The sequence below is a fragment of the Bufo bufo genome, chromosome 2 (assembly GCF_905171765.1).
Source record: "Bufo bufo chromosome 2, aBufBuf1.1, whole genome shotgun sequence".
In the NCBI taxonomy this organism is placed as follows: domain Eukaryota; kingdom Metazoa; phylum Chordata; class Amphibia; order Anura; family Bufonidae; genus Bufo; species Bufo bufo.
In genome coordinates, this window is record NC_053390.1 from 216,521,917 (window position 1) to 216,549,767 (window position 27,851).

At 44.7% G+C, this 27,851-nt stretch overlaps 1 protein-coding gene across 6 annotated transcripts in view; it reads right to left on the minus strand.

Annotated features, from left to right (window-relative positions):
• Nucleotides 1-27,851, minus strand: part of PITPNM2 (phosphatidylinositol transfer protein membrane associated 2) — a 395,602-nt gene that overhangs the window by 226,673 nt on the left and 141,078 nt on the right. For all 6 annotated transcript variants that reach the window (XM_040416185.1, XM_040416186.1, XM_040416187.1 and 3 more), the window contains one exon: nt 8,589-8,767. In XM_040416185.1, coding sequence (XP_040272119.1) covers nt 8,589-8,666 — 78 coding nt within the window. In that variant the 5' untranslated portion in view covers nt 8,667-8,767. The remainder of the gene's footprint in view (nt 1-8,588; nt 8,768-27,851) is intronic.

The following is a 27,851-nucleotide window of genomic DNA, read 5'->3' on the forward strand; positions in this document are numbered from 1 at the left end:
AGGAAATAAAATGCATACTGTCATCAAAATATTCCTTAATTGATCTTTACAATGGAACTCTCTGCTTTTCCCCAAAGGTTGCACGCGGAATATGTCAGCACCCCTCTTCTCCTTTTTCTAATTTCCACTAGACGCTAGAAACAGATTTCTACTCCAATCTGCTAACTTGAAGGAGAGGGAACTCTTCACCCCTGTGCCCATATGTGGGCTTACATCCAACTCATTTTCTAGAACTATTCCTGCTTGGACCGCTAAATGCAGACACAAACTGTTCCAAACCACGAAATCTGTTTGAAGCACACGCATGTACATAAATATAGAATCTCTCCCACTTGTGTGACTCGGGCTCAGCTGCCAATATGAAGAATAAAAATAATAATAATTGGGGAAAATAAAAAGCCACGCTAGCAGCAGCCTACTCTTTCGGCAGCCAGAATCAGCCCGGGCTTCGTTAATGACTCTTTTGTGTTCATTAAATCTGACGTCAAATCTACTGCAATTCCCTCAGCTTTCTGCACCCTCTGGTGCGTGCAGATATAGATCAGGAGGAGGTACCACAGTAAGGCGGATACAATCATTTAGTTAATGCTCACTGCTGAATTATCCAAGTGAGAGAAGAAAAATGCAGCTGTGTTGCTACCAATACATATTTCCAGTGGTGCACCCCTCGATGATGATTCACGCGGCATAGTCTTGGCATTATTAGCGCTCTGTCATTCCTAGGTTTTGTGATCACAGTTGGCAGCAATGCTGAATGGCACATTTAGAATGGCTGGCAACTTTCTCTAATCTCGAGCCACTATTCCAGATTTCAAAGATTCTTCCCTACGAATCGGATAATGCTGATCACAATCCTGTAACTTTCCACAGTTTTTTTTTACTACTTTTTATTTTATTTATAATGATATATGGCATAACTACAGCTAAATATGTGATATCTTACAGTCTAAAATTAAACAATTAAAAAAAAACTTTCTTCATCAGACACAATTGTAAGATAACATCTGGATAGTTCCATTAGTTTTTTTTTTTTTTTAACGAGATAAAAGGGCAAGAAAAGAATTACAATCAGATGGGAAAGTAAGAGTTGTCTAGGTGGGTACTCCAAGAATTAAATTTGGCAGGGAGATTTGCAAAATAGAGAAAAAGCTTTCATTTTAAATTATTTTGCCAGTCCTGTGCCACTGTTGCAATTCCCGATGGGCCTGCAGTGGTCACCAGCTGTTCCCATGACCACTGTAGCCAATCATTGGACTCGGGGATGCAGTGTCATTCATGCACACAACGGCTGTGATCAGTGATTGGCTGCAGCAGTAACAAGGAATGTGATGTCATCACTACAAGCCTAGCAGGGATCAGCTCAGGGTTGCCGTGCCACTCTTGCATACAACTGAGGTCAGTGATTGGCTGCAAGGGTCACAGAAACAATGAATTTGATGTCATTACTACATTCCCAGTGGGCATCAGAGCATCAGAGACCAGAGCAGCAGGTTACAAGAGCAGCAGGGTGGGACATTCTAAAGGTGCATGGTTTTTTAATAATAATTTTACAAAGCTCCCTGCTCTCAGTCTAAGGGTCCATTAAGACGTCCGCAAGTGTTTTGAGGTCCGCAAATTGCGGATCCGCAAAACACTTGGGGATCACTGCCGTTCATGGCTGGCTCTGTAATAGAAATGTGTATTCTTGTCCGTGGCTGCGGACAAGAATACGACATGCTCTATCTTTTTTTGCGGGGCTGTGGAACAGAACTATGGATGTGGACAGCACAGGATGAGTTGTCTGGTTTCGTGATATTGATGAGCTCGTCCCAGGAATTGGTAGGGGGGGGGGGGTGACTCTTGGCAGCCCCATCGATTTGCTACTTGAAAATAGGCCGTGGTGCTCTTACGAGCACTGCACCATCTTCATTGTTTATCTGCATGCCTTCCACTTTGTAGCGGTGGTGCAGGGTAACTACAGCTTTTTATCCTTTTCACGTGACCCCTTCAAGCAGCTGATCAGCAGGGGTGCTAAGAGTCAGACCTCCACCAATCTGATACTGATGACCTATTCTGAGGATAGGTCATCAATATCACAAAACCAGACATCACCTTTAAATCTTTTGTTCATCTACAGTTAAGAAGTGTTAGGCCTCTTTCACACGGGCATGTCCGGATTAGGTCCGGATGCGTCCCGGTGCATTGCGGCAAACCCGAGCGAGTAGGAACGCAATTGCAGTCAGTTTTGACTGCGATTGCGTTCCGATGTTCAGTTTTTATCGCGCGGGTGTGTTTTGCACACGCGTGATAAAAAACCGACTGTGGTACCCAGACCCGAACTTCTTCACAGAAGTTCAGGTTTGGGTTAGTTGTAGTGTAGATTGTATTATTTCCCCTTATAACATGGTTATAAGGGAAAATAATAGCATTCTGAATACAGAATGCATAGTACAATAGGGCTGGAGGGGTTACATTTTTTTATTTATTTAACTTAATCCACTTGTTCGCGCAGCCCGGCTTCTCTTCTGTCTTCATCTGTGAGCAATAGGACCTTTGATGACGTCACTGCGTTCATCACATGGTCCATCACATGATCCATTACCATGGTGATGGATCATGTGATGAGCGTAGTGACGTCATCAAAGGTCCTATTGCTCACAGATGAAGACAGAAGAGATGACGGCTGCGCGAACAAGTGGATTAAGGTGAGTTAAAATTTATTTATATTTTTTTAACCCCTCCAGCCCTATTTTACTATGCATTCTGTATTCAGAATGCTATTATTTCCCCTTATAACCATGTTATAAGGGGAAATAATAATGATCGGGTCCCCATCCCGATAGTCACCTAGCAACCGTGCGGGAAAATCGCACCGCATCCGCACTTGCTTGCTGATGCTTGCGATTTTCCCGCAACCCCATTCATTTCTATGGGGCCTGCGTTACGTGAAAAACGCACAAAGAGGAGCATGCTGCGATTTTCACGCAACGCACAAGTGATGCGTGAAAATCACAGCCCCATAGAAATGAATGGGTCAGGATTCAGTGCGGGTGCAATGCGTTCAACTCACGCATTGCACCCACGCGGAATACTCGCCCGTGTGAAAGGGGCCTTATGCATGAGGTGAACGCATTGCACCTGCACTGAATCCGGACCCATTCATTTCTATGGGGCTGTGCACACGAGCGGTGATTTTCACGCATCACTTGTGCGTTGCGTGAAAATCACAGCATGCTCTATTTTGTGCGTTTTTCACGCAACGCAGGCCCCATAGAAGTGAATGGGGCTGCGTGAAAATCACAAGCATCTGCAAGCAAGTGCGGATGCGGTGCGATTTTTACGCATGGTTGCTAGGAGATAATCGGGATGGGGACCCGATCATTATTATTTTCCCTTATAACATGGTTATAAGGGAAAATAATAGCATTCTTATTACAGAATGCTTAGTAAAATAGGGCTAGAGGGGTTAAAAAAAATATATTTAACTCACCTCATCCACATGTTCGTGCAGCCCGACTTCTTCTTTGCTGTGCAGGAGGAAAAGGACCTGTGGTGACGTCACTGTGCTCATCACATGGTGCATCACATGATCCATCACCAGTTACATCACCACAGGTCCTTTATCTCCTGCACAGCAAAGAAGAAGACAGAAGAGAAGCCGGGCTGCGCGAACAAGTGGATGAGGTGAGTTAAATTATTATTTTTTTATTTTTTTTAACCCCCTCCAGCCCCATTTTACTAAGCATTCTGTATTAATAATGCTATTATTTTCCCTTATAACCATGTTATAAGGGAAAATAATAAAATCTACACAACACCTAACCCAAACCCGAACTTCTGTGAAGAAGTTCGGGTTTGGGTACCAAACATGTTGATTTTTCTCACGCGCGTGCAAAACGCATTAAAATGTTTTGCACTCGCGCGGAAAAATCGCGCCTTTTTTTTCCACGACGCACCAGTATCTTATCCGGCCCAAATCCATGACGCCCGTGTGAAAGAGGCCTTAATGTTTCATTTTTAACTATTTGAGGTTGTGATGCTTCCACATAATCTGAAGCACATTCATTATATGGTGCAAAATGATACAAATCATTCATTCTAGTTCAGAATGTGGTTAAAACAGACATGAGGTTGTATCCACATACTCTCAAGTCTCTCTGATATTTAAAGGGAGTCTGTTACCAAACTGAGCATGCGCTGCTGCACATGGTTTAAACTTCTTTTTGGATCACTGCAGCCACAGAAGTGGCGAAAAAAGGTACCGTGTGTGTGACCCACAATGCGGTATTAACAGTTCGACATGACTTAAGTTGGTGACAGACTCCCTTTAAAGAAGAGTTCCCACAAAAATGTATACTCTGGCCCATTAGAATAGTGCATAGAGTAAATTGTAGTGCAAGTAATCTTTTTACAGATGGCACAAGTTTCGTCATAAATTAGGCACATCTAATGCCAATAAAATGAAATCTGCGCAATGTTGTAGCTGGCGTAGATTTCAGTCATCATTTACGCCAGAAAACCAGCGTAAATGACAATAAATGTGTCCAGGCCGATGGCCAAGCCACACCCCCTTTTCAGAAAGTGGCAATTACAATGCAGAAACGCCACGTGAGCCTAAATTTAGGTGCAATGGCATTTAAAAAGTCACAGACCCAGGGTCTACACAGCTTTTTTACCCCAGAGAACTGGTGTAGGGGGAATGATAAATCCCCCCCCCCCCCCACACACAAGTGTCCTATATACTGACAGGAAGTAAGTTTCTCTATTCATTCTTATGAAGGGCTCAATGAATGGAGAAACTGACTTCCTGTCCATACATAAAATGATGTGTCATTTGGAGAGTCAGAATGTCGGTCACATGACACAACTGAGGTTCAATAGGGAGGGGATTTGTACACAAATACAGTCACTGGTAAGAAAATTACGTCATGCATCTTTATAATGGGCCAGCGAATAAAATTTTTGGGTGGAAGTGGATCTTTAACACTTACATAAACCACTATGTACAGTGTGGTGTAATGCAGACATCCCAACCTGCAAAAACTTCTCATTTCAGGGAGGTTTTCATTTTTTTTCTTTTACGAACTTTTTATTACATTGTGTCAGGGAGCTGCTATCTAATAGCGGGAGACTCCCTGAACCTCCGGGAGACTTGAGATCCCTGTGTAATGGTGTATGGAGCGTGCTCACCTGATATTATACAGTCAGCACCTGGCCTCAATGACTAGAATCAGTGATGATGCTGATCCTGGTCATTTAACCTCTTAGATGCCGCCCCATCTGAGGCGGCTTTCCTGGTGATAACTGTTCTCCCAGGGCCCAAGCGGCTCCCTTGAGCTGAGATTGAGGGAGCCGTTCAGTTGCTGTGGTCACCTCAAGCCTCCTAGAGGCTACTAGGCCCACCACATTGATGTGGATCCCTGCCTGCGGCTACCTGATGCTAACATAGCTGTGGAGGTCTAGCTCTTGTAATCTTTGTCAGTCAGCCATTACTAGACTAGCCCATCAGGCCCAAGCAAACACCCATATGGTGTATTGCGGGTAGAATAAAACTTAGTGCTGTTACAATTACACTTGTGATAACATTAGTTTCATTTGAAGTGCCAAGTGAGACAGCAACACGTGGTGATCGAGCGACAGGTCCGAACGCCATTCATCTTTGTGCAGAAGGATGGCTGTATGCAACGGCACCAAAATCCTTCCAAAATCAGCAGCCTAATGATTTTATTTTTTTTTTTATTCATAGCTAAGAAAAATATAAATGCTAGTTCGATTCAAATAGGCAAAATGTAAGCTATGGACTACCACATAAATTCCTCCCCGCACAGCTGTCTGACACTACACGTGTACACAAACACCCCCAGATCTATTCTGGGAGACAGCATGACTCCCACTATCTGGACCATGGCTGCTAACTCTTCCCTTTCCTCACCACTACCAGAGTCACACAAGCCGCATCAGAATCCGTGTTCAGCATCTGTTACCTTAGCAACCTGGCTACATCAGCAATCCGCTGGGTTTAGCTTAGGACGATGCTTGCCGCACACCCTGCACAGCATAGTTGGCGGAGTGCGCTCTGATGTCAGGCGTAACCATGGAGCCTGCAGCTGAGGCCCACTCCTGCTCACTGTAATCCGCATCCTTCACGCATCAGACAATCTGATTTTAATCTAATTAGTGCTGTGAGAAGATGTACAGTGCACCCTGCTTATGTGTTAAACTGCAGCGGGGCGATTATCTAATGTCACAAGGATTGCACTAAGGGGGCGGTCTGGTGTAGAAACCTGGGTAAATATAGCAGAGTCCCTCATTCAGAGCCCAGAGTAGAGGGAGGCTAGACAGAGTACGGTATGTCCCTCTGAAAGACCCGTATTCACTAAGTGAAGTACCGCACTCCGTATTGGCTGGTGCCCGCAAGGACTTTGTAGTCGTAACTCAATAGTAGAAAATTGCGGCACACAGCTTCTTGGACTTGCAATTATTCAAGTTTTTATTATATAGTATCACTTTACATCATTAACATGATCCAGTTACAATCCTCATGTCATAATGGTAGTCACAATCGATGAGTATAATGACCGAGCGTTTCGGCCAGAGTGGTCTTCTTCACCACGTGATCCAGCGCACCCTACTACAATTCCTCCCAGATTTTGACCGCTGAATAAGGCCACTCTGGCCGAAACGCTCGGTCATTATACTCATCGATTGTGACTACCATTATGACATGAGGATTGTAACTGGATCATGTTAATGATGTAAAGTGATACTATATAATTAAAACTTGAAAAATTGCAAGTCCAAGAAGCTGCGTGCCGCTATTTTCTACCTCTGAAAGACCCGGCATGTCAATGCATTACCAGGACGGCCCAATGACCTGCTAGGCTTCACTAAACCTGCGATTCCCATACAGATGACATCGGAGAGCCCACCAGCGGGACGCTCTGTGATCAGCTTATCATCTGGAAATACCTCCAAGCAAACAATGCTTTTAAAGGGGTTTTCCAGAGTTTTTTTTTTATATTGCTGACTTATCCTCAATTCTCAAGTGAGACATTTAAAAATACAATAAATTATAGCAATAACCCAGCCCGACAATAGTAAAATGACAGAAAAATCAACATTACTCACATCCATCAAACCCCCCCACTGCTGCCATGAGCAGATCTTTCGCCACTGTCTGCCCAAGCTTGACATGTCCGAATTGAAAGGAAAACCCCTGCTTGGCCAATCAGTAACTGAGGTGAGACACTGCTAGGGCCAGTGACTGGCTGAGTGGGCCTTTAAAGGGGTTGTCTCACTTCAGCAAATGGCATTTATAATGTAGAGAAAATTAAAGGGGTTCTCCACATTTTACTATTGATGACCTATCCTCCATCAATATCAGATCAGAAGTGGGCTGACTCCCGGCACCTCCACCGATCAGCTGTTTGAAGAGAGAGAATTCATATCAGCGCTGCCTTCTTTGCTCTGTTTACCTGCTCGCTGCAACAATTGTAGAGTGAGCAGTGTAATTACAAGCATGGCGTCCCCAGTCACTTCTATAGGATGGCTCTGTCTTTTTCAGTGGATAATACAGAGCCGTCCCATAGAAGTGACTGGGGATGCCATACTTGTAATTACACTGCTCACCACTACAATTGCTGCAGCGAGCAGGTAAACAGAGCAGAGAAGGCAGCGCTGATATGAATTCTCTCTCTTCAAACAGCTGATCGGTGGAGGTACCAGGAGTCAGCCCACTGCTGATCTGATATTGATGATCATTAATCATTAGGTCATTAATAGTAAAAAAAAAAATACAACCCCTTTAATACTAGGCACTTACTAATGTATTGTGATTATCCATATTGCCTCCTTCGCTGGCTTGATTCATTTTTCTATCACATTATACACTGCTCGTTTCCATGGTTACAACCACCCTGTAATCCAGCAGCAGCGGCCTTGCTTGAACACTATAGGAAAAAGCGCCGGCCTACGTGCACTCCCATAGTCCTGGCCACCAGGGAGTCCAACAGCTTTTCCTACAGTGTGCAAGAACAGCCACTTCTCCTGGACTGAAGAGTGATCATAACCCCTGGAAACGAGCAGTGTATAATGTGATGGAAAAATGAATCCAGCCAACAAAGGAGGCAATATGGACAATCACAATACATTAGTAAGTGCCTTGTATTAACTTTCTCTACATGATAAATGCTATTTAATGGCATTTCCAGCATGTCAAGTCGGCACTGTGTGGATTGCTTTTTTATGTATACATGTTAATTGTAAGTCTAAGGCTGGGTTAATTTCATATCACGTTTTTGTCTTAAGTTTAACATATACGCTGGGAAAAAAGGATGCAAAAGCAAAGTATTCTACGCTTTTCCATCCGGCAGATTCCAGTAAAAAAAAAAAAAAAAAAAAAAGGTATTCTTATATACATATATGTTTTTTTTTGCAATGGAACTCTATGGTGACGGACGCCACTGTATGGTTTCCATCAGAGCGATCCGTTTAACGTACCGTATATGTTTTTTGTATAAGTTAAACAGGATATGAAATAAACAATATGCACCAATGGTGTTTAGCAGAATTAGGATTACACTGAAGGAAAAAAAAGTAAAATGTAAAACCTGGATCATGTAGAGCTGAGCAATCCGGTATTCCTCCACAGTCATGGGAAGCGGGATGCGATATTCCTTAATCAGCATCTTGAAGAAAAAATCTCTGTCCCTCCAAAGCTGACAGAATCAGTGACCCGAGGAACTCCGCTTAGAGGTTTTTAAATGACTGCCAGTCATTTGGGGGGAACCTGAAACAAGGCAGACATATGACAAAGTTATTTTTCCATCTTCTGGACAGAACGCATCATCCTCCAGTCTTCATATTTCACTTATGTTTTCCAGATGGGAAACATGTAATGTGTGAATGATGGATTTAACCTTTTCAATACTGCAGGTCTTCAGCACCTGTTACACATGACCAAGTGCAATACAACACTCAATGTTGAAATGTACACAAAGCAGTTTGACAAAACCAATCTCTGAAGTTCATTTAAAGGGAACCTGTCACCCGGATTTTGTGTATAGAGCTGAGGACATGGGTTGCTAGATGGCCGCTAGCACATCCTCAATATCCAGTCCCCAAAGCTCTGTGTGCTTTTATTGTGTAAAAAAAAACGATTTGATACATATGCAAATTAACCTGAGATGAGTCCTGTCCCTGAGATGAGTCAGGGACATGACTCATCTCGGGTTAATTTGCATATGTAACAAATCGTTGTTTTTTTACACAATAAAAGCACACAGAGCTATGGGGACTGGGTATTGGATGTGCTAGCGGCCATCTAGCAATCCATGTCCTCAGCTCTATACACAAAATCCAGGTGACAGGTTCCCTTTAAAAGGGGTATTCCCATCACATACAATGGGGGCATATCGCTAGGATATGCCCCCATTGTCTGATAGGTGCGGGTCCCACATCTGGGACCCGCACCTACAACAAGAAAGGAGCAGGGAGAGCTGTGGCTGGAGGACCCCAGATTTTCCGGGGTCAGTCCACCACCAAGCTGCTCCCATAGAAGTGAATGTGAGCACACCGTGCACACGCAGCCCCTGCTCCCATTCATTTCTATGGGGCAGACGGAAATAGCCGAGCCAGCGCTGGGCTATTTTTGGCGGCCCCATAGAAATTAATAGAGGGCGGCTGTGCATGCGCAGTGCGCCCTCCGTTCATTTCCCCGCTCCGTTCTCATTGTAGGTGCGGGTCCCAGAGGTGGGACCTGCACCTATCAGACAATGGGGGCATATCCTAGCGATATGCCCCCATTGTCTGAGATGACAAAACCCCTTTAATACAATCTTTTTATAAGGCCTCATGCACGCGAACGTATCCGCTTTGCAGTCTGCAAACCACGGATCCGCAGAATACGACCTGCGTGCATGCCACAATTTCTGCAAAACTGACAAGAATAGGCCACCTTCTATAATTTGCAGAACGGCCACACAGATGACATCCGTGTGCTGTCCGTATTTTTTGCAGACCCATAGAAATTAATATGTTCACATGCAATCCACAAAAAATGTAGATCAGATGCGGAGCCAAAATACGGATGTTTATATACTAGAAATAGCAACAACAAGGAACCATGACAGATTAGGAAAGTCTAAGGATGATATGACCACAATGTGACCAGGGGTCAGCAACCCCCAGCACTCCAGCTCTTGTGAAACGACATCTCCCAGCATGATCCATTCACCTCTATGGGAGCTTTGAGAAAAGCTGAGCAAGTGTGCACGCTGGGAGTCATAGTTTCACCACAGCTGCAATTCCGAAGGTTGCTGATCCCTGCCCCAAACCATTCCTCCAGCTAAAAATGAAAACCTGACTGGAGTCCTTTTATGTTAGGCTACGTCCACATCTGCGTTAAGGCATTCCAGTACTCTGTAGCAGTGGGTTTTTTTTTCCTGTAGAAAGCTGGCATTCTTCCTGGGAACCCAACACATCCCATTATGGTGATTAGGGATCCAGTAGGCCCTGGTGGTGTTCTCCTGGTGGTGTTCTGCCATGCCGAATACAGCAATCCTGGTATTTTGCTCTGCTCCTCCTCCGGAAAACAGTCCCGAAATGCCTTAACGCAGGTGTGGACGTAGCTTTAATCTCTTTCTGGTCCAGACTTTCCGTTTCTTGGACAAATAAATAGTTGTTTGACAGTTACCATGGTTAACCATATTACATTTTAGGGTGCAGCGTTCTGTCACCCTCTGACCCACAGGGTGATCCTCAGCCACTATCAGGCCTCCCTGTCCGTATTTTTTTGCAGACCCATAGAAATGAATATGTCCATATGCAATCCACAAAAAATGCAGATCGGACGCAGAACCAAGATACGGACGTTTATATACCAGAAATGGCCACAACAAGAAACATTAGGAAAGTAGCAACAAACAGAGAACCTTCTTCTAGTGAAAACATGACCTGGTACAAGGAATGCTAGCAAGTATGGTAAATGTACTAGCTTCTGTTCTTGTACAGGGTTCAATAGAAATACTTATAGCTGGCAGCCTATAGACAACTGCATGAAGACGAAAAAGGAAACCCTGACGTTTTATACATTTGCCAGTATTAAGAAGAGCTGAGATATCTTTTGGAAATACAACTAATGCTGCGCAGCAAAAATGTCTAAATTTTTAACAGTGAAGGGAATCTGCCACCAGTTAACTTACAAAGCACAAGGCCTTAAAAGGCTAGCTCAGCAGAATGTAAAGATCCCTTTCACTTAGCTTCATTATGGAGAAAAAGTAATCCATATGCAAATGAGAGGTTAAGTGCACAGAGGGTGGGCCCCATCCACTCAGCGCACTCTTACTCCGCCTGCCAGCCCCTCCCTCTGCTTCTTGATTGACAGGGTAGGTTTCTGCATAGTCATTTCGCTTGCCCTTGTCAATTAAGAAGGAGAGGGAGGGGCTGGCAGAAGGAGCAGGAGAAGCAATAGGGCACAGAGTGGCTGGGGCCCACCTTCAATGCACTTAAAGGCGTTATCCCATGATTAATGTAAAAAATTAAAATCAGTCACCATGTAGTACATGACAATCGCTTTCTAACAAAGCAACAACCAGTCCTGTACCTCACATGGGTCCAGAGATCTCCCCATTCATTGCTCCAATTGCTCTGCTAGATTTATTTCAAGCTAGCAGCTCAGGGGGCGTGTCCTGTTTGCTGCAGCTGGTGGTGGTTGAAGGATGGAAATGAGCAAATGTGTCCACTTTGCTGAGGTGGACAGAAAAATTAGAAAGAGAGCAAACATCAGGTGGCGCTATACAGATAGAGTTCATTGAATAGCTCTGTGGCTATACAAAATTTTTAATTACATCCAGTGACAGAAGTATTAAGATCTAGGTGCTGGTTTGAGAAGAGTAGAATATTTTTCGTGGGACAAGCCCTTTAACTGTTCATCTGCATATGGATTAGAAGTACTTTTGCATTATAAATAAAAGGTATCATTACATTCAGCTTCCGACTCCCTTTAATTGGTTCTCGGGTCACCATTGTAACTTGAAAATACTGCATCTTGAGGCCTTAAGTCTATGGAAAACCAGTAATGGCATCTACAGCACTAAAATACCATTCTAAAATAAGAAAAATTTAAGCTTAACAAAAAATAAGCAGATAACCCAGAAAAAGCAAGTCCTTACATGTAAAAATCCTGAGTGTATTGAGTGGTACAGGACATGTAGTATCACGCTGTACTGTAGGGGGAGGTACTAGACAGACAATGCCGGTGTTTTACCAGTAAAATGTCCATGTTACTTGGCTTGATCTTCCAGTCAATCATATGTGCCGCTGATCAGCAATGTCTGAGGCATTATATGTTGAGTCTAGTTTCATGTTACAGTGGCCCAGGAAAGATCAATGTATCCTGAGACCATTATAAGTTGTGGGATCACTGTAGCGGTGTCAGTGGTACTGCAATGCTGTAGTAATGCACAGCTACTGACTCATAGTAATAGATATAGTAAAGAAAAACACTCATAGGTTTCATGGTGAATATATAATGTCACATCAGCATATAGCGGGGACATGTGACTGCAGGCATTAAACAGTTAAGTAGTCCTTGATTCAAATTTTGTGACCTTTTTGTTCTAGTGCGGTCCTATTTTTAGTATGGGAAAATATTTCCCTCCTGTGGCATACCCTGCATGTATCCATAGCATCTACGCAGCAGAAATCCAACCTCCATACTGCTTTTATCGTCAACAGCAGGTAAACGGTTAACAAAGAAATAACTGCAGGACAGATTAAAGGATGGACAGATAGACAGACAGGTCTCGTAAGCTTGTAATGGACTTGTGCTTACACACAGCAGACAAAGCAGGACACCAAAGGGGAATTAAAGAAGTATTCCGGTTAGAGACATTAAACCCTGCCCAAAGAATAGGGAATAACCATCAGAGCAGTTGGGGACGGTCCTACTGCTGGGACCCCACCGATCATGAGAACGGGAGCCCCATGAAGTGGCTAGTCGGAAAAGCATGCCGCTGCTCCATTCATCTTTTATAGGAGTGCTGGAGATAGCCGAACGTTGTGCTTGGCTATCTCCGGTGCTTCCATAGAAATAAATGGAGCAGCGGAGCACATTTCTGACCAGGTGCTCCATCCTTTTCAGGGAACTCCATGGGATATGGGGCCCCCATTCTTGTGATCAGTGGGGGCTCAAGTGGTAGGACCCGCAACTATCTAATAGTTATCCCCCATCTTGTGAATAGGGGATAACTTTCTCTAACCAGAATACCCCTTTAAAATCAATTCAGACTCACAGCTCTGACCTACGGGAGTCAATTACCCAACTGTCTAAAGTTTTTTTTTGTAAGGCCACAACTGGACATCCCCTTAAGGCCCCATGCACATGACTGTATGTATTTTGTGGTCCGCAAATTGCAGATCTGCAAAACACAGATACCGCCCCTGTGCTGCATCCACATTTTTTGCGGACTCGTTGACTTCAATGGGTCTGTGATCTGCATTTTGAGCTAATTATAGGACAGGTTCTGTCTTTTTGTGGCATTGACATACGGATGCAGAAAGTACACAGATCATCCTTATGTCCGTTCTGCAAAAAGATAGAAGTGGACCGCAAAAGGGACACAGTCGTGTGCATGAGGCCTCATCCTGCATTATACACAACTCATTGAAATGGAGTCAGAGTTCAGCGGGTGTGTGAACGATGAGCAATAAGTCTGCACACTCATTTTCACGTCCTTTATGTTCACCATAGGAAAAGGGCAGTCTTTATTAAGACTGGTATTGTAGACGCCCTAAGCTGGCAGTGGTTCTGCCGAAGATATGAAGAGGTCAGTCCCCTTCCCTGCCCATGCCTCGCCCAATTTATTAGGCCTGGTGTGAGTGGGGCGAAGTCACAGATTGCAGCACAACAATCCGCACCTGAAATACACCTAATTTAGGTGTATTTCAGAATGAAAAATGACACGCGTAGTTTAGCAAACTATAGTAAAATGCACAACCCACTCTTCCTTGGTAAACTATTACTTGTCTGCGCAGGGCATGTGAACAAGAACTCACAGCCATGCCATAAGATTGCAATGAATGCTTGAGTATAATAAATGAGGGAAATTCTCCTGTTACATACGTTTCCCCACTCTTGTTCCATGTGACAGATGGGAAGGCACACAGCTGCCCCCTGAAGACAACCTCCCATCTAAATATATGGCTGTGGAACGCAGGGCTTGCAGAGACATAAGAAGACAGTCTGCAAGTCAATATTCCTCAGACTGACGTATTTCATGTGTAGCAATTAGGTGAACGCTCTGTACGGTGAACGGCAAGCTTTTCTCTCCGTAATCAATATCTTTACTGGAGTCTTCACAGAACCTAGGAGCCGCATCCCTGCCCACGCCATTCTCATCTCTAACAATCCTTCCTCTGATCAATAACCAAAAGCCAGGGCTACGTATTACCACTGCAATGACCTTGTAGCTGAGGTTTTTAAAGCCTGGCTGATAAAACCCTTTATTATTGTTACCATTTTGGGTAATAATACACTCTTATTACAAATGCTCCCATACGCTCAGCAAGAGGCAGAGCGTAACACACCATTTTTAACATCACCTTTTATGCTATGTATACAGAACTTTCTCCGAGTTTAAAATGGCAGTCAGCAACCTGTCCTAGGATGTGAGCTAACGATGAGAGAATTTCATATTTTGATATTCGTTCACACTTCGTTTGTAGGTAAAAAGTGAATTGCGTTATGGATTCCGTTACCACGGACCATAACCCAATTCTATGATGGAATGAATAACGGAATGCCTTTAGAGGCATTCCGTTATTCATTCAGTTATAATAGAAGTCTATGGGCTGCAAAACGGATCTGTCCTGCTTGCGTTATGCAGGAGAGTCCTCCCCTGCATAACGGAAACGGGACGGATCCGTTTTGCAGCCCATAGACATCTATTATGACGGAATGAATAACGGAATGCCTCTAAAGGCATTCCGTTATGCATTCCGTCATAGAAATGCGTTATGGTCTGGGGTAACGGAATCCATAATGCAATTCACTTTTTACCAACAAACGAAGTGTGAACGAATTTCATAAGCGGAAATTGGCTCCTCTGTAATGTGAGCAGGACTGGTTTGCCCCCACTTGCAGAGCTGTCTAGGGGAGTGGGTCCTCACTACACTGCACTATAATATATGGTAATAATGCAATCCTGCCTATGATATGCCATCATGGCTGAGCAGCCTGACAGGAACACTCACCAGTATGTAATATATGCACAGTGCGCCCTCCACTACTTTACCCGCTCCGTTCTCCCAGAGGTAGGAACTGCACCTATCAGACAATGGGGGCATATCCTAGCGATATGTTGCCATTGTCTGTGATGGCAAAACCCCTTTAAAGTGGAAAGCCACTTTAAAACTTAAAACCGAACTTGGCTTCAATCCCGAGGTACTAGACGAATCTCCGTACAGTATTATCCCTAAGTTTTGAATGAAGCGACTTCAGATGTAGCATCGAAAACTCGCTTCGCTTAAAACACTAGTATTCTTAAGCCTTGTATCTTTTTATTTTAATTTTTTTTATTTATTTTTTATAGAGGATGGTGGAGCTACTTTTTCCCATAGGCTTCAATAGGTGTGTCTGGTCCGCCACACAAACCAAAGTAGTGCATGCTTCCATTGTTCTTCCACTGACCCATGGCCTATGGAAAAACAAGCATGTGTGAACAAACACACTTAAATCAATGGATACATGTGCTGTCCATGATTCACTGATGTGTGAATAAGGCCTCCTTCACACGTCAGTGAATACCGGATGTGCGCTGTCCGTGTTCTCCACAGCACATGTGCCCATTGATTTTAGTGAGTTTTTTCACACATCTGACTGTAGGTCACTGGAAAAGTCATAGACATGCACTATTTTGGTCTGTCATGTGTTCCAAACATGCCCAAGTCTGTGGGTCCATGAAAACCACTGACACCAGGGATAATATCCATGTTAAGTCAGTAACCGTTGGTAGGAGATGGTCTAGAAATTAATGGGGTCATTTATCGAACTGGTGTAAAGTAAAACTGCCTTGGTTGCCCATACCAACCAATCAGATTCCATCTTTCATTTTTGACAGCTCCTTTGGAAAATAAAAGGAGGAATCTGATTGGTTGCTATGGGTAACTAAGCCAGTTCTACTTTACACTGGATTGATAAATGACCCTATAAGTTTCAGCCTAGCAGTGTCTGTGGAATAAAAATGACTCACGGAGGGCAAAAAACTGACAGATCAAACACGGATCATTTATGGACCATCTTGTCTTGTCAGGGATGTCATCACAGGCATGGACATGTGTAAGCAACCTCAACCCTAACACAAGTACTGAACCTTGTTGTCCACACCAACCAATCACAATGCAGCTTACACTTTTCCAGAGCAGTTAACCACCTCCGGACCGCCTAACGCAGGATCGCGTTCCGGAGGTGGCAGCCCTGCGCACAGTCACGCATATATGCGTCATCTCGCGAGACGCGAGATTTCCTGTGAACGCGCGCACACAGGCGCGCGCGCTCACAGGAACGGAAGGTAAGAGAGTTGATCTCCAGCCTGCCAGCGGCGATCGTTCGCGGGCAGGCTGGAGATGTGTTTTTTTTAACCCCTAACAGGTATATTAGACGCTGTTTTGATAACAGCGTCTAATATACCTGCTACCTGGTCCTCTGGTGGTCCCCTTTGTTTGGATCGACCACCAGAGGACACAGGTAGCTCAGTAAAGTCCCACCAAGCACCACTACACTACACTACACCCCCCCCCGTCACTTATTAACCCCTTATTAGCCCCTTATTAGCCCCTGATCACCCCATATAGACTCCCTGATCACCCCCCTGTCATTGATTACCCCCCTGTCATTGATCAACCCCCTGTAAAGCTCCATTCAGACGTCCGCATGATTTTTACGGATCCACTGATAGATGGATCGGATCCGCAAAACGCATCCGGACGTCTGAATGAAGCCTTACAGGGGCATGATCAATGACTGTGGTTATCACCCCATATAGACTCCCTGATCACCCCCCTGTCATTGATTACCCCCCTGTAAAGCTCCATTCAGATGTCCGCATGATTTTTACGGATGCACTGATAGATGGATCGGATCCGCAAAACGCATCCGGACGTCTGAATGAAACCTTACAGGGGCATGATCAATGACTGTGGTTATCACCCCATATAGACTCCCTGATCACCCCCCTGTCATTGATTACACCCCTGTCATTGATCAACCCCCTGTAAAGCTCCATTCAGATGTCCGCATGATTTTTACGGATGCACTGATAGATGGATCGGATCCGCAAAACGCATCCGGACGTCTGAATGAAGCCTTACAGGGGCATGATCAATGACTGTGGTTATCACCCCATATAGACTCCCTGATCACCCCCCTGTCATTGATTACCCCCCTGTAAAGCTCCATTCAGATGTCCGCATGATTTTTACGGATGCACTGATAGATGGATCGGATCCGCAAAACGCATCCGGACGTCTGAATGAAACCTTACAGGGGCGTGATCAATGACTGTGGTTATCACCCCATATAGACTCCCTGATCACCCCCCTGTCATTGATTACACCCCTGTCATTGATCAACCCCCTGTAAAGCTCCATTCAGATGTCCGCATGATTTTTACGGATCCACTGATAGATGGATCGGATCTGCAAAACACATACAGGCGTCTCCCTGGAGCCTTCCAGGGGGGGTGATCAATGACTGTGGTGATCACCCCATATAGACTCCCTGTTCACCCCCCTGTCATTGATCACCCCCCTGTCATTGATCACCCCCCCTGTCATTGATCACCCCCCCTGTCATTGATCACCCCCCCTGTCATTGATCACCCCCCTGTAAGACTCCATTCAGACATTTTTTTGGCCCAAGTTAGCGGAATTTATTTTTTTTTTCTTACAAAGTCTCATATTCCACTAACTTGTGTCAAAAAATAAAATCTCACATGAACTCACCATACCCCTCACGGAATACAAATGCGTAAAAATTTTTAGACATTTATATTCCAGACTTCTTCTCACGCTTTAGGGCCCCTAGAATGCCAGGGCAGTATAAATACCCCACATGTGACCCCATTTCGGAAAGAAGACACCCCCAGGTATTCCGTGAGGGGCATATTGAGTCCATGAAAGATTGAAATTTTTGTCCCAAGTTAGCGGAACGGGAGACTTTGTGAGAAAAAAATAAAAAATATCAATTTTCGCTAACTTGTGCCAAAAAAAAAAAATTTCTATGAACTTGCCATGCCCCTCATTGAATACCTTGGGGTGTCTTCTTTCCAAAATGGGGTCACATGTGGGGTATTTATACTGCCCTGGCATTCTAGGGGCCCCAAAGCGTGAGAAGAAGTCTGGTATCCAAATGTCTAAAAATGCCCTCCTAAAAGGACTTTGGGCACCTTTGCGCATCTAGGCTGCAAAAAAGTGTCACACATCTGGTATCGCCGTACTCAGGAGAAGTTGGGGTGTCATTTTACATATACCCATGCTGGGTGAGAGAAATATCTTGGTCAAATGCCAACTTTGTATAAAAAAATGGGAAAAGTTGTCTTTTGCCAAGATATTTCTCTCACCCAGCAAGGGTATATGTAAAATGACACCCCAAAACACATTCCTCAACTTCTCCTGAATACGGCGATACCACATGTGTGACACTTTTTTGCAGCCTAGGTGGGCAAAGGGGCCCATATTCCAAAGAGCACCTTTAGGATTTCACAGGTCATTTACCTACTTACCACACATTAGGGCCCCTGGAAAATGCCAGGGCAGTATAACTACCCCACAAGTGACCCCATTTTGGAAAGAAGACACCCCAAGGTATTCCGTGAGGGGCATGGCGAGTTCCTAGAAATTTTTATTTTTTGTCACAAGTTAGTGGAAAATGCTGATTTTTTTTTTTTTTTTCATACAAAGTCTCATATTCCACTAACTTGTGACAAAAAATAAAAACTTCCATGAACTCACTATGCCCATCAGCGAATACCTTGGGGTCTCTTCTTTCCAAAATGGGGTCACTTGTGGGGTAGTTATACTGCCCTGGCATTCTAGGGGCCCAAATGTGTGGTAAGGAGTTTGAAATCAAATTCTGTAAAAAATGACCTGTGAAATCCGAAAGGTGCTCTTTGGAATATGGGCCCCTTTGCCCACCTAGGCTGCAAAAAAGTGTCACACATCTAGTATCTCCGTACTCAGGAGAAGTTGGGGAATGTGTTTTGGGGTGTCATTTTACATATACCCATGCTGGGTGAGAGAAATATCTTGGCAAAAGACAACTTTTCCCATTTTTTTATACAAAGTTGGCATTTGACCAAGATATTTATCTCACCCAGCATCGGTATATGTAAAATGAAACCCCAAAACACATTCCTCAACTTCTCCTGAATACAGAGATACCAGATGTGTGACACTTTTTTGCAGCCTAGGTGGGCAAAGGGGCCCATATTCCAAAGAGCACCTTTTGGATTTCACTCGTCATTTTTTACAGAATTTGATTTCAAACTCCTTACCACACATTTGGGCCCCTAGAATGCCAGGGCAGTATAACTACCCCACAAGTGACCCCATTTTGGAAAGAAGAGACCCCAAGGTATTTCGTGATGGGCATAGTGAGTTCATAGAAGTTTTTATTTTTTGTCACAAGTTAGTGGAATATGAGACTTTGTAAGAAAAAAAAAATCATCATTTTCCGCTAACTTGTGACAAAAAATAAAAAGTTCTATGAACTCACTATGCCCATCAGCGAATACCTTAGGGTGTCTACTTTACGAAATGGGGTCATTTGTGGGGTTTTTCTACTGTCTGGCCATTGTAGAACCTCAGGAAACATGACAGGTGCTCAGAAAGTCAGAGCTGCTTCAAAAAGCGGAAATTCACATTTTTGTACCATAGTTTGTAAACGCTATAACTTTTACCCAAAGCATTTTTTTATTACCCAAACATTTTTTTTTTTATCAAAGACATGTAGAACAATAAATTTAGACCAAAATTTATATATGGATCTCGTTTTTTTTGCAAAATTTTACAACTGAAAGTGAAAAATGGCATTTTTTTGCAAAAAAATCGTTAAATTTCAATTAATAACAAAAAAAGTAAAAATGTCAGCAGCAATGAAATACCACCAAATGAAAGCTCTATTAGTGAGAAGAAAAGGAGGTAAAATTCATTTGGGTGGTAAGTTGCATGACCGAGCAATAAACGGTGAAAGTAGTGTAGGTCAGAAGTGTAAAAAGTGGCCTGGTCTTTCAGGGTGTTTAAGCACTGGGGGCTGAGGTGGTTAAAGAAATGAAAGCCAAGCTCTGATTGGTTCCCTGGGGCAACAAGTTTTACTGTTAGTCTTTATATATATATATATATATATATATATATATATTTTTAAAAAAAAAAATTTTTTTATTTTTTTTTCATCATGGATATTCCTATCCGCACACAAAATAAATGTTTACCAACGATTTATACGCAATACACGGGGGGCCCTGAATATGCCGTGAGGGCTGCTGATCTGTCAGTTTTGCAGTCGGCACAGTTTTATCAGTGATAGAGAGAAATGTGTTAATTGTTTAATTACCCGTCAATTACAGCAATCATCCCACAGCTATTTGCACCAGTGATATAAACACATAATAAATTATCGCAGACAAGCATACGTTTTCAAGCATTATTTGCTATTTCGTACTTCAATACCCCCTAGTGCAAGGATCAGCAACCTTCGGCACTTCAGCTGATGTGAAACTACAACTCCCAGCATGCAAACTTAGCTGTTCTTTTAACGCCCACAGAGGTGAAAGGAGGATTCTGGGAGATGTAGTTGCAGAACAGCCGGAGTGCCGGAGGTTGCGCATCCCTATACTAGGGTCATCTTTAGGGCTCATGCACACAAACGCATTTTCTTTCCATGTCCGTTCAGTTTTTTTTGTTTTTTTTGCGGAAGTTACTCTGTGTGCATTCCATTTCTGTATCTTCGTTCTACAAAAAAATAGAACATGTCCTATTATTGTCCGCATAACGGACAAGGATACGACTGTTCTATTAGGGGCCAGTTGTTTCATTCCACAAAAACGGAATGGACACGGACGTCATCCATATTTTTTGCAGACCGCAAAATACATACGGTCGTGTAAATGAGCCCCTAACATTACAAAGGAGATCAGAACCGGGTGGTGATGTTCGGCACATTTGCACTGCTCCACTATAAACTGCAGACTGTACTGCTAAAGGGAATGAATCATCAATCTTTTATGTTAATATATTTGTAAGAATTTTTGATGTTTTTTTTATTTATTTCCCATTTCACCATTTATAATAAAATAAAATCCTAAATTCATGCAGCTCTCACACTGGCCACTGGTCTTAAAAGTACCATATCGTCCTGTTCTTCCTGGCCACATGGGCCATAGCCACAATAGACAAGAGGGGACATCATTGAATTCTATGGGACAGTTTTCTAGGCATGCTTAGTGATCTGTGCAGGAGTCAGGAGGGAGCAGATATGCTGTGATGTCACCTATTGTGGGTCCTATGTCATCTTGACAGATGGAATCCTGCCTGGGAGGATAATGAGATGGCTAGTGAAAATTAACCTGTACAGAACAGGAAATCTCAACATATTGTAGGCCTAGTGGCCTGTAAGAAAACTGCACTAGAAAGTGACAGAAAATAAAATAAAAAACTAAAATCACCAAAAATTCAAAAAAAATTCAAAAAAAAATGTTTCACAAAAGTGATTTTAACAATAGGCCATTTTCTGATGACACATTTCATTTAAAGGGGTCCTGCAGTTTGCTCTGGATAGATCATCAGCATCTGACCGACACCAGGGACCCCCCCCTTCCCCCCGATCAGCTTTGAGAAGGCAGCGGCGCTCCAGCAGCGCCGCGGCCTTCTCACGGTTTACCGCAGGCCCAGTGACGTCACGACTAGTATCACTGGCCTGGGCGCGGCTAAGCTCCATTCAAGTGAACAGAGATTAGCCGCGCCCAGGCCAGTTGATACTAGACGTGACGTCACTGGGCCAGCGGTAAACAGTGAGAAGGCCGCTGCGCTGCTGGAGCGCTGCTGCCTTCTCAAACAGCTTAGGGTCCCAAGTGTCGGACCCCTGCCGGTCAGATGCAGATGATCTATCTAGAGCAGGCATCCTCAAACTGCGGCCCTCCATCTGTTGTAAAACAACAACTCCCACAATGCCCTGATGTAGGCGGATACCTGTAGGCTGTTCGGGCATGCTGGGAGTTGTAGTTTTGCAACAGCTGGAGGGCCGCAGTTTGAGTATGCCTGATCTAGAGGATAAATCATCAGTTTAAACAAACTGCAGAACCCCTTTTACTATAAAATGATTCAGCTATAAATATGCACCATACAGCGCTATGGAAGATGATGGCGCTATGAAAAGGAATTAAAGGGAAAAAATATTTTTTCTTTTTACTAACTGGAGATGAACAAACACCCTACGAATATACTCTCACACAACACTGACAATTTGCAAACGCCTAGCCTAGAAAAGAAATAATAGGAAATAAGCTATTGCAGCTGACAAAATTCCCGAAAACTGCCCTCAGTGAGTGGCCAAAGTAGCCACAAATAACACTGGTCAGGAAAAGGCTTGTTTTAAGTTTTCTGAGAAGAATCCCTGTTTCCAGGCACCCAAAATACTGCCATGGAGATAAATAATAAAAAAGGGCAGAGATTATACTGCTTAATCTTTTTTCCATTAATAGATAGCATTTGACGTCACTTGTGCAATTCAGAAGCTAAGCGGTGCAGAGAGTGGAATGAAAGTGGAAACCGTGGAATCTGCAGACTGTTGGAAATCTTATTATTTGCAGGGCAATCAAAGGAGGCCAAAACAGATTTCTCAACTATTTTTACCCTAAAAGACAATGGCGTCTAATCTTGTCCAGCACGGTGCCAAGGTGGCTCTATAAATACTAGCATGAACAACCTCTTAATATGGTTTTTAACTTTTTAGCTGCCCATGGAGCACCCGGCGAGTGTTTACTGCTCATCACTTAATGAAGATAAACCAGGGATGATCTCAAACACAATAACATAAAAGCACAAATGGGTAAAGTAGCATCGAAAAACAATTCACATACGTTATTTTAACATAAAGGGTAAAAATTTTATAAAAATAAAAGAGAGGGGTAAAGGTGCCTTTTGTTTTTATGGAATTCAAATCATAAAATACTTAGATAGATATGAATTCCAATGTAACCTGGCAGGATCCATCTGCTACGAGGCGAAGAAAGTCGCATTAAAGAGGACCTATCACCTCTCTCTGTTTTGTAATAACAATTCTGGAGCATCTATTCATATGGCGATGTTGTATTTTTCCTCCATTATTCCTGCTAGAAGTTTAAGAATAAAGGTCCAACTGAGGGTCGATGCATACCACTGACTGTTAACACCCAGTTGGACCTTCATTCATCAAATTCTAGCAGGAGTAATAGATGCACAACATACAGTCATAAGAATAGATGCTCTAGAATTGTTATTTTTATGTGGAATACAATAATTCACTAAAACAGACATGTCTGGAGTGGTGAAAGGTCCTCTTTAAGTGATTTTAGTCCCAGTATTATAACTGGTGTTATTTGTGCTCGGATCGGCTCATGCTGAGAGGGTACCCTACCTAAGCCTATACTCCACCCCCCCAACCTAGAAGCAGCAGAGTTATGCCGGAACTGCTTATCGAAGGGTAGCCTAAAGGGGGCTACCCCAATGATGAGACCTGAAAGAAGGGAGGGCTCCTGGGTGGGTTGAAATCGTTCGAACCGACAAGTGGGGGGAGGAGGGCCAAGTTTAAATAGTGAACGCCCCGCCTCCCCTCACACAAATGCGGCACTCTTAATTGCCTACCACTTGTGCTCGGATCGGCTCATGCTGAGAGGGTACCCTACCTAAGCCTATACTCCACCCCCCCAACCTAGAAGCAGCAGAGTTATGCCGGAACTGCTTATCGAAGGGTAGCCTAAAGGGGCCAAAAGAACCATGCATAGGAGTTCGAAAACTTGATAACAGAAACTACAGACCAAAACTCGAAAGCCAATGATATTTCGTATAAGGATCCGGGATATTACGCATGGAACACGCGGAACTGCGACGACCCAACCGTTTGATGACATGTACTGGCACCTAATGCATGGACGCCGTTGCTGCCGCGCCCATGCGGAAGGAATGTCCTGTGATCCAGCGAGGACCGACCCCTGAACCTGTCAACTAACCTGAATGTACGTAAGAAAGGCCGCGGTGGTTAGCCGGGCATTGCCTAGTTCGAGTACGGGAGAACATGCCGCTTGGACTAAATACTACGCAGCCAAGCCTCCAAGGCCTGCCCGGACACCATCTGCTGTCCGTGGGAAAGTATCTGACCGCCACTGGTTGCCCCGGCCGTGACGTCTTGGACGAGGCCAAGGTGAGGACATAGATGGACCCGCGCCGGATGAGCTGACCTTTCCGCAGGCACCCAGCCAGCGTATTGGTGCCCATGAGCTCGCCTGACCTGAGGAATCCATGGAAGGCCAGGTACAAGGCTGTTTCTACCAGAGCGCTAACCTGTGGCCCGAACGGTTTGCCCCTGCAGTTTGCCTGTCACGGCCTAAACAAGCTACCGGTAAATGGCTGACGCCCATGTCGTTTCACAACAGACATCTTGCGCAAACCCTTCAACGCCGCTTTGATCGGGTGGGCGGAGAAGAGTGACGGTAGGTCCGGATGTAGCCTGTACCAATGGTGCTGAATACCTGCCATGTATAGTTAACAATGCTATAGGACAAGTTTAATTGAGAGTAGCAAAAACCCTGACAAAGCCCAATAGGTGAGTGATAGGCCCCCTTTTTTTTTTTTTTTTTTAATCTCCATGCGTGAGAGACTCTAATGGCGGAGTCCTGTGTGTAAACCTAAAGCGGAGAAGCCATGCGTGAGAGACTAATGGCAGAGCCATGCGTGAGAGACTAATGGCGGAGTCATATGTGTAAAACTAAAACGGAGAAGCTCTGCGTGAGGGACTCTAATGGCGGAGTCATATGTGTAAAACTAAAACGGAGAAGCCATGCGTGAGAGACTCAGATGGCGGAGTCATTTGTGTAACCTAAAACGGAGAAGCCATGCATGAGAGACTCTAATGGCGGAGTCATACGTGTAAACCTAAAACGGAGCAGCCATGCGTGAGAGACTCTAATGACGGAGTCACATGTGCCAACCTAAAACGGAGAAGCCAGGCGTGAGAGACTAATGGCGGACTCGTATGTGTAAAACTCACATTGAGAAGCCATGCGTGAGAGACTCTAATGGTGGAGTCATATGTGTAACCTAAAACGGAGAAGCCATGCGTGAGAGACTCTAATGGTGGAGTCATATGTGTAAACCTAAAACGGAGAAGCCATGCGTGAGAGACTCTAATGGTGGAGTCATATGTGTAACCTAAAACGGAGAAGCCATGCGTGAGAGACTCTAACGGTGGAGTCATATGTGTAAACCTAAAACGGAGAAGCCATGCGTGAGACTCAGATGGCGGAGTCATATGTGTGAACCTAAACGGAGAAGCCATGCGTGAGAGACTCTAATGGCGGAGTCATATGTGTAAACCTAAAACGGAGAAGCCAGGCGTGAGAGACTAATGGCGGACTCGTATGTGTAAAACTCACATTGAGAAGCCATGCGTGAGAGACTCTAATGGTGGAGTCATATGTGTAACCTAAAACGGAGAAGCCATGCGTGAGAGACTCTAATGGTGGAGTCATATGTGTAAACCTAAAACGGAGAAGCCATGCGTGAGAGACTCTAATGACGGAGTCACATGTGCCAACCTAAAACGGAGAAGCCAGGCGTGAGAGACTAATGGCGGACTCGTATGTGTAAAACTCACATTGAGAAGCCATGCGTGAGAGACTCTAATGGTGGAGTCATATGTGTAACCTAAAACGGAGAAGCCATGCGTGAGAGACTCATGGTGGAGTCATATGTGTAACCTAAAACGGAGAAGCCATGCGTGAGAGACTCTAATGGCGGAGTCATATGTGTAACCTAAAACGGAGAAGCCATGCGTGAGAGACTCTAATGGTGGAGTCATATGTGTAAACCTAAAACGGAGAAGCCATGCGTGAGACTCAGATGGCGGAGTCATATGTGTGAACCTAAACGGAGAAGCCATGCGTGAGAGACTCTAATGGCGGAGTCATATGTGTAAACCTAAAACGGAGCAGCCATGCGTGAGAGATTCTAATGGCGGAGTCATATGTGCCAACCTAAAACGGAGAAGCCAGGCGTGAGAGACTAATGGCGGAGTCGTATGTGTAAAACTCACATGGAGAAGCCATGCGTGAGAGACTCTAATGGCGGAGTCATAAGTGTAAACCTAAAACGGAGAAGCCATGCGTGAGAGACTCTAATGGCAGATCCGTATGTGTAAAACTAACACGGAGAAGCCATGCGTGAGAGACTCAGATGGCGGAGTCATATGTGTAAACCTAAAACGGAGAAGCCATGCGTGAGAGACTCAAAAATGTATTTTTTATTTTTTTTTCACTATCAACCACTTAAGCAGCTCTCGTATGGGCACAGCTCTGAGTATGAGCATGAAAAGCATGGTATAACGCAGATCACCTGCACGGACTAACTAACATCCTGTGCCTAAATAACCCCCTTGGAACCTAATGTACGGCCGGCAGCAGGAAGCCAGCCACCGCCTATGATCTGCTCCCCCTGACCGAGCCTAGTACTCCTTCCCCTGATCCCTGCCTACCTAACGGCCCGTGCCAGACTTTATTGAAGATGAGGAGCCTTACCCCCCAGCCGCGTGGGGAGCTCACGCTGCTCCCTGGCAGAATGCACCAGTGCGGGGGAGCCCCCCTCCTCAGCTAGGGCCGACCCACCGCCGGCTGGACACTCGTACCGCGTGGGGAGCAGCGCCACTCCCTGGCAATGTGCACCGAATCAGAGGGAGCCCTTCCTTTACCGTGGGCCCCGGCCCCCGCTGGTTTGAACCGTGTGAGGAGCCGCACAGCTCCCTGGCATTGTGCGCCGGTGCGGGAGTGCCCCCCCTCACCTAGGGGCTGGTTATTGTGACTGGAACCCGCTGGGAGACTGAAGCCTAACTGGACCTACCTGTGACCGTGAAGGCTGACCTCCCAGGCCGTGGCTGACCCACGTGCGTAGTCGTGACGCAACTACCCGTAGATGCCCACCCAGTGCCTGTAGTTAACGGGAGTGCGACCGAGTCTGTGGATGTGACCGACTAGCCCCTGTAGTCGTGAGGGGACCCTACATCGAGAGTAGCGGTAACGGACCATCGCCTGTAGACGTGGTAGTATTACCTCATGAGTCTGTTGACATGAGACTAATGCCTGCAGTCGTGGCCGGTCTTAATAATGAGTCTGTAGTCGTAACGGATTTGTGCCTGCAGTCGTGGCAGGGCTTTAGAGTGGGTCTGTAGTCGTGACAGACTGATGCCTGCAGTCGTGGCAGGACTTTATAACGAGTCTGTAGTCGTGACAGACTGATGCCTGCAGTCGTGGCAGGGCTTTATAACGGGTCTGTAGTCGTGACAGACTGATGCCTGCAGTCGTGGCAGGGCTTTATAACGGGTCTGTAGTCGTGACAGACTGTTGCCTGCAGTCGTGGCAGGGCTTTAGAGCGGGTCTGTAGTCGTGACAGACTGATGCCTGCAGTCGTGGCAGGGCTTTATAAGGAGTCTGTAGTCGTGACAGACCTGACAAAGCAACATTCCTATCTATACCATTATTATTATTATTTTTATTTTTATTTTTTTTCCCCCCCACCAAAGGCCACGACTGTAGGCGCCACCCTGTAAGAGATGCGCCAGAGGCCTGGACATA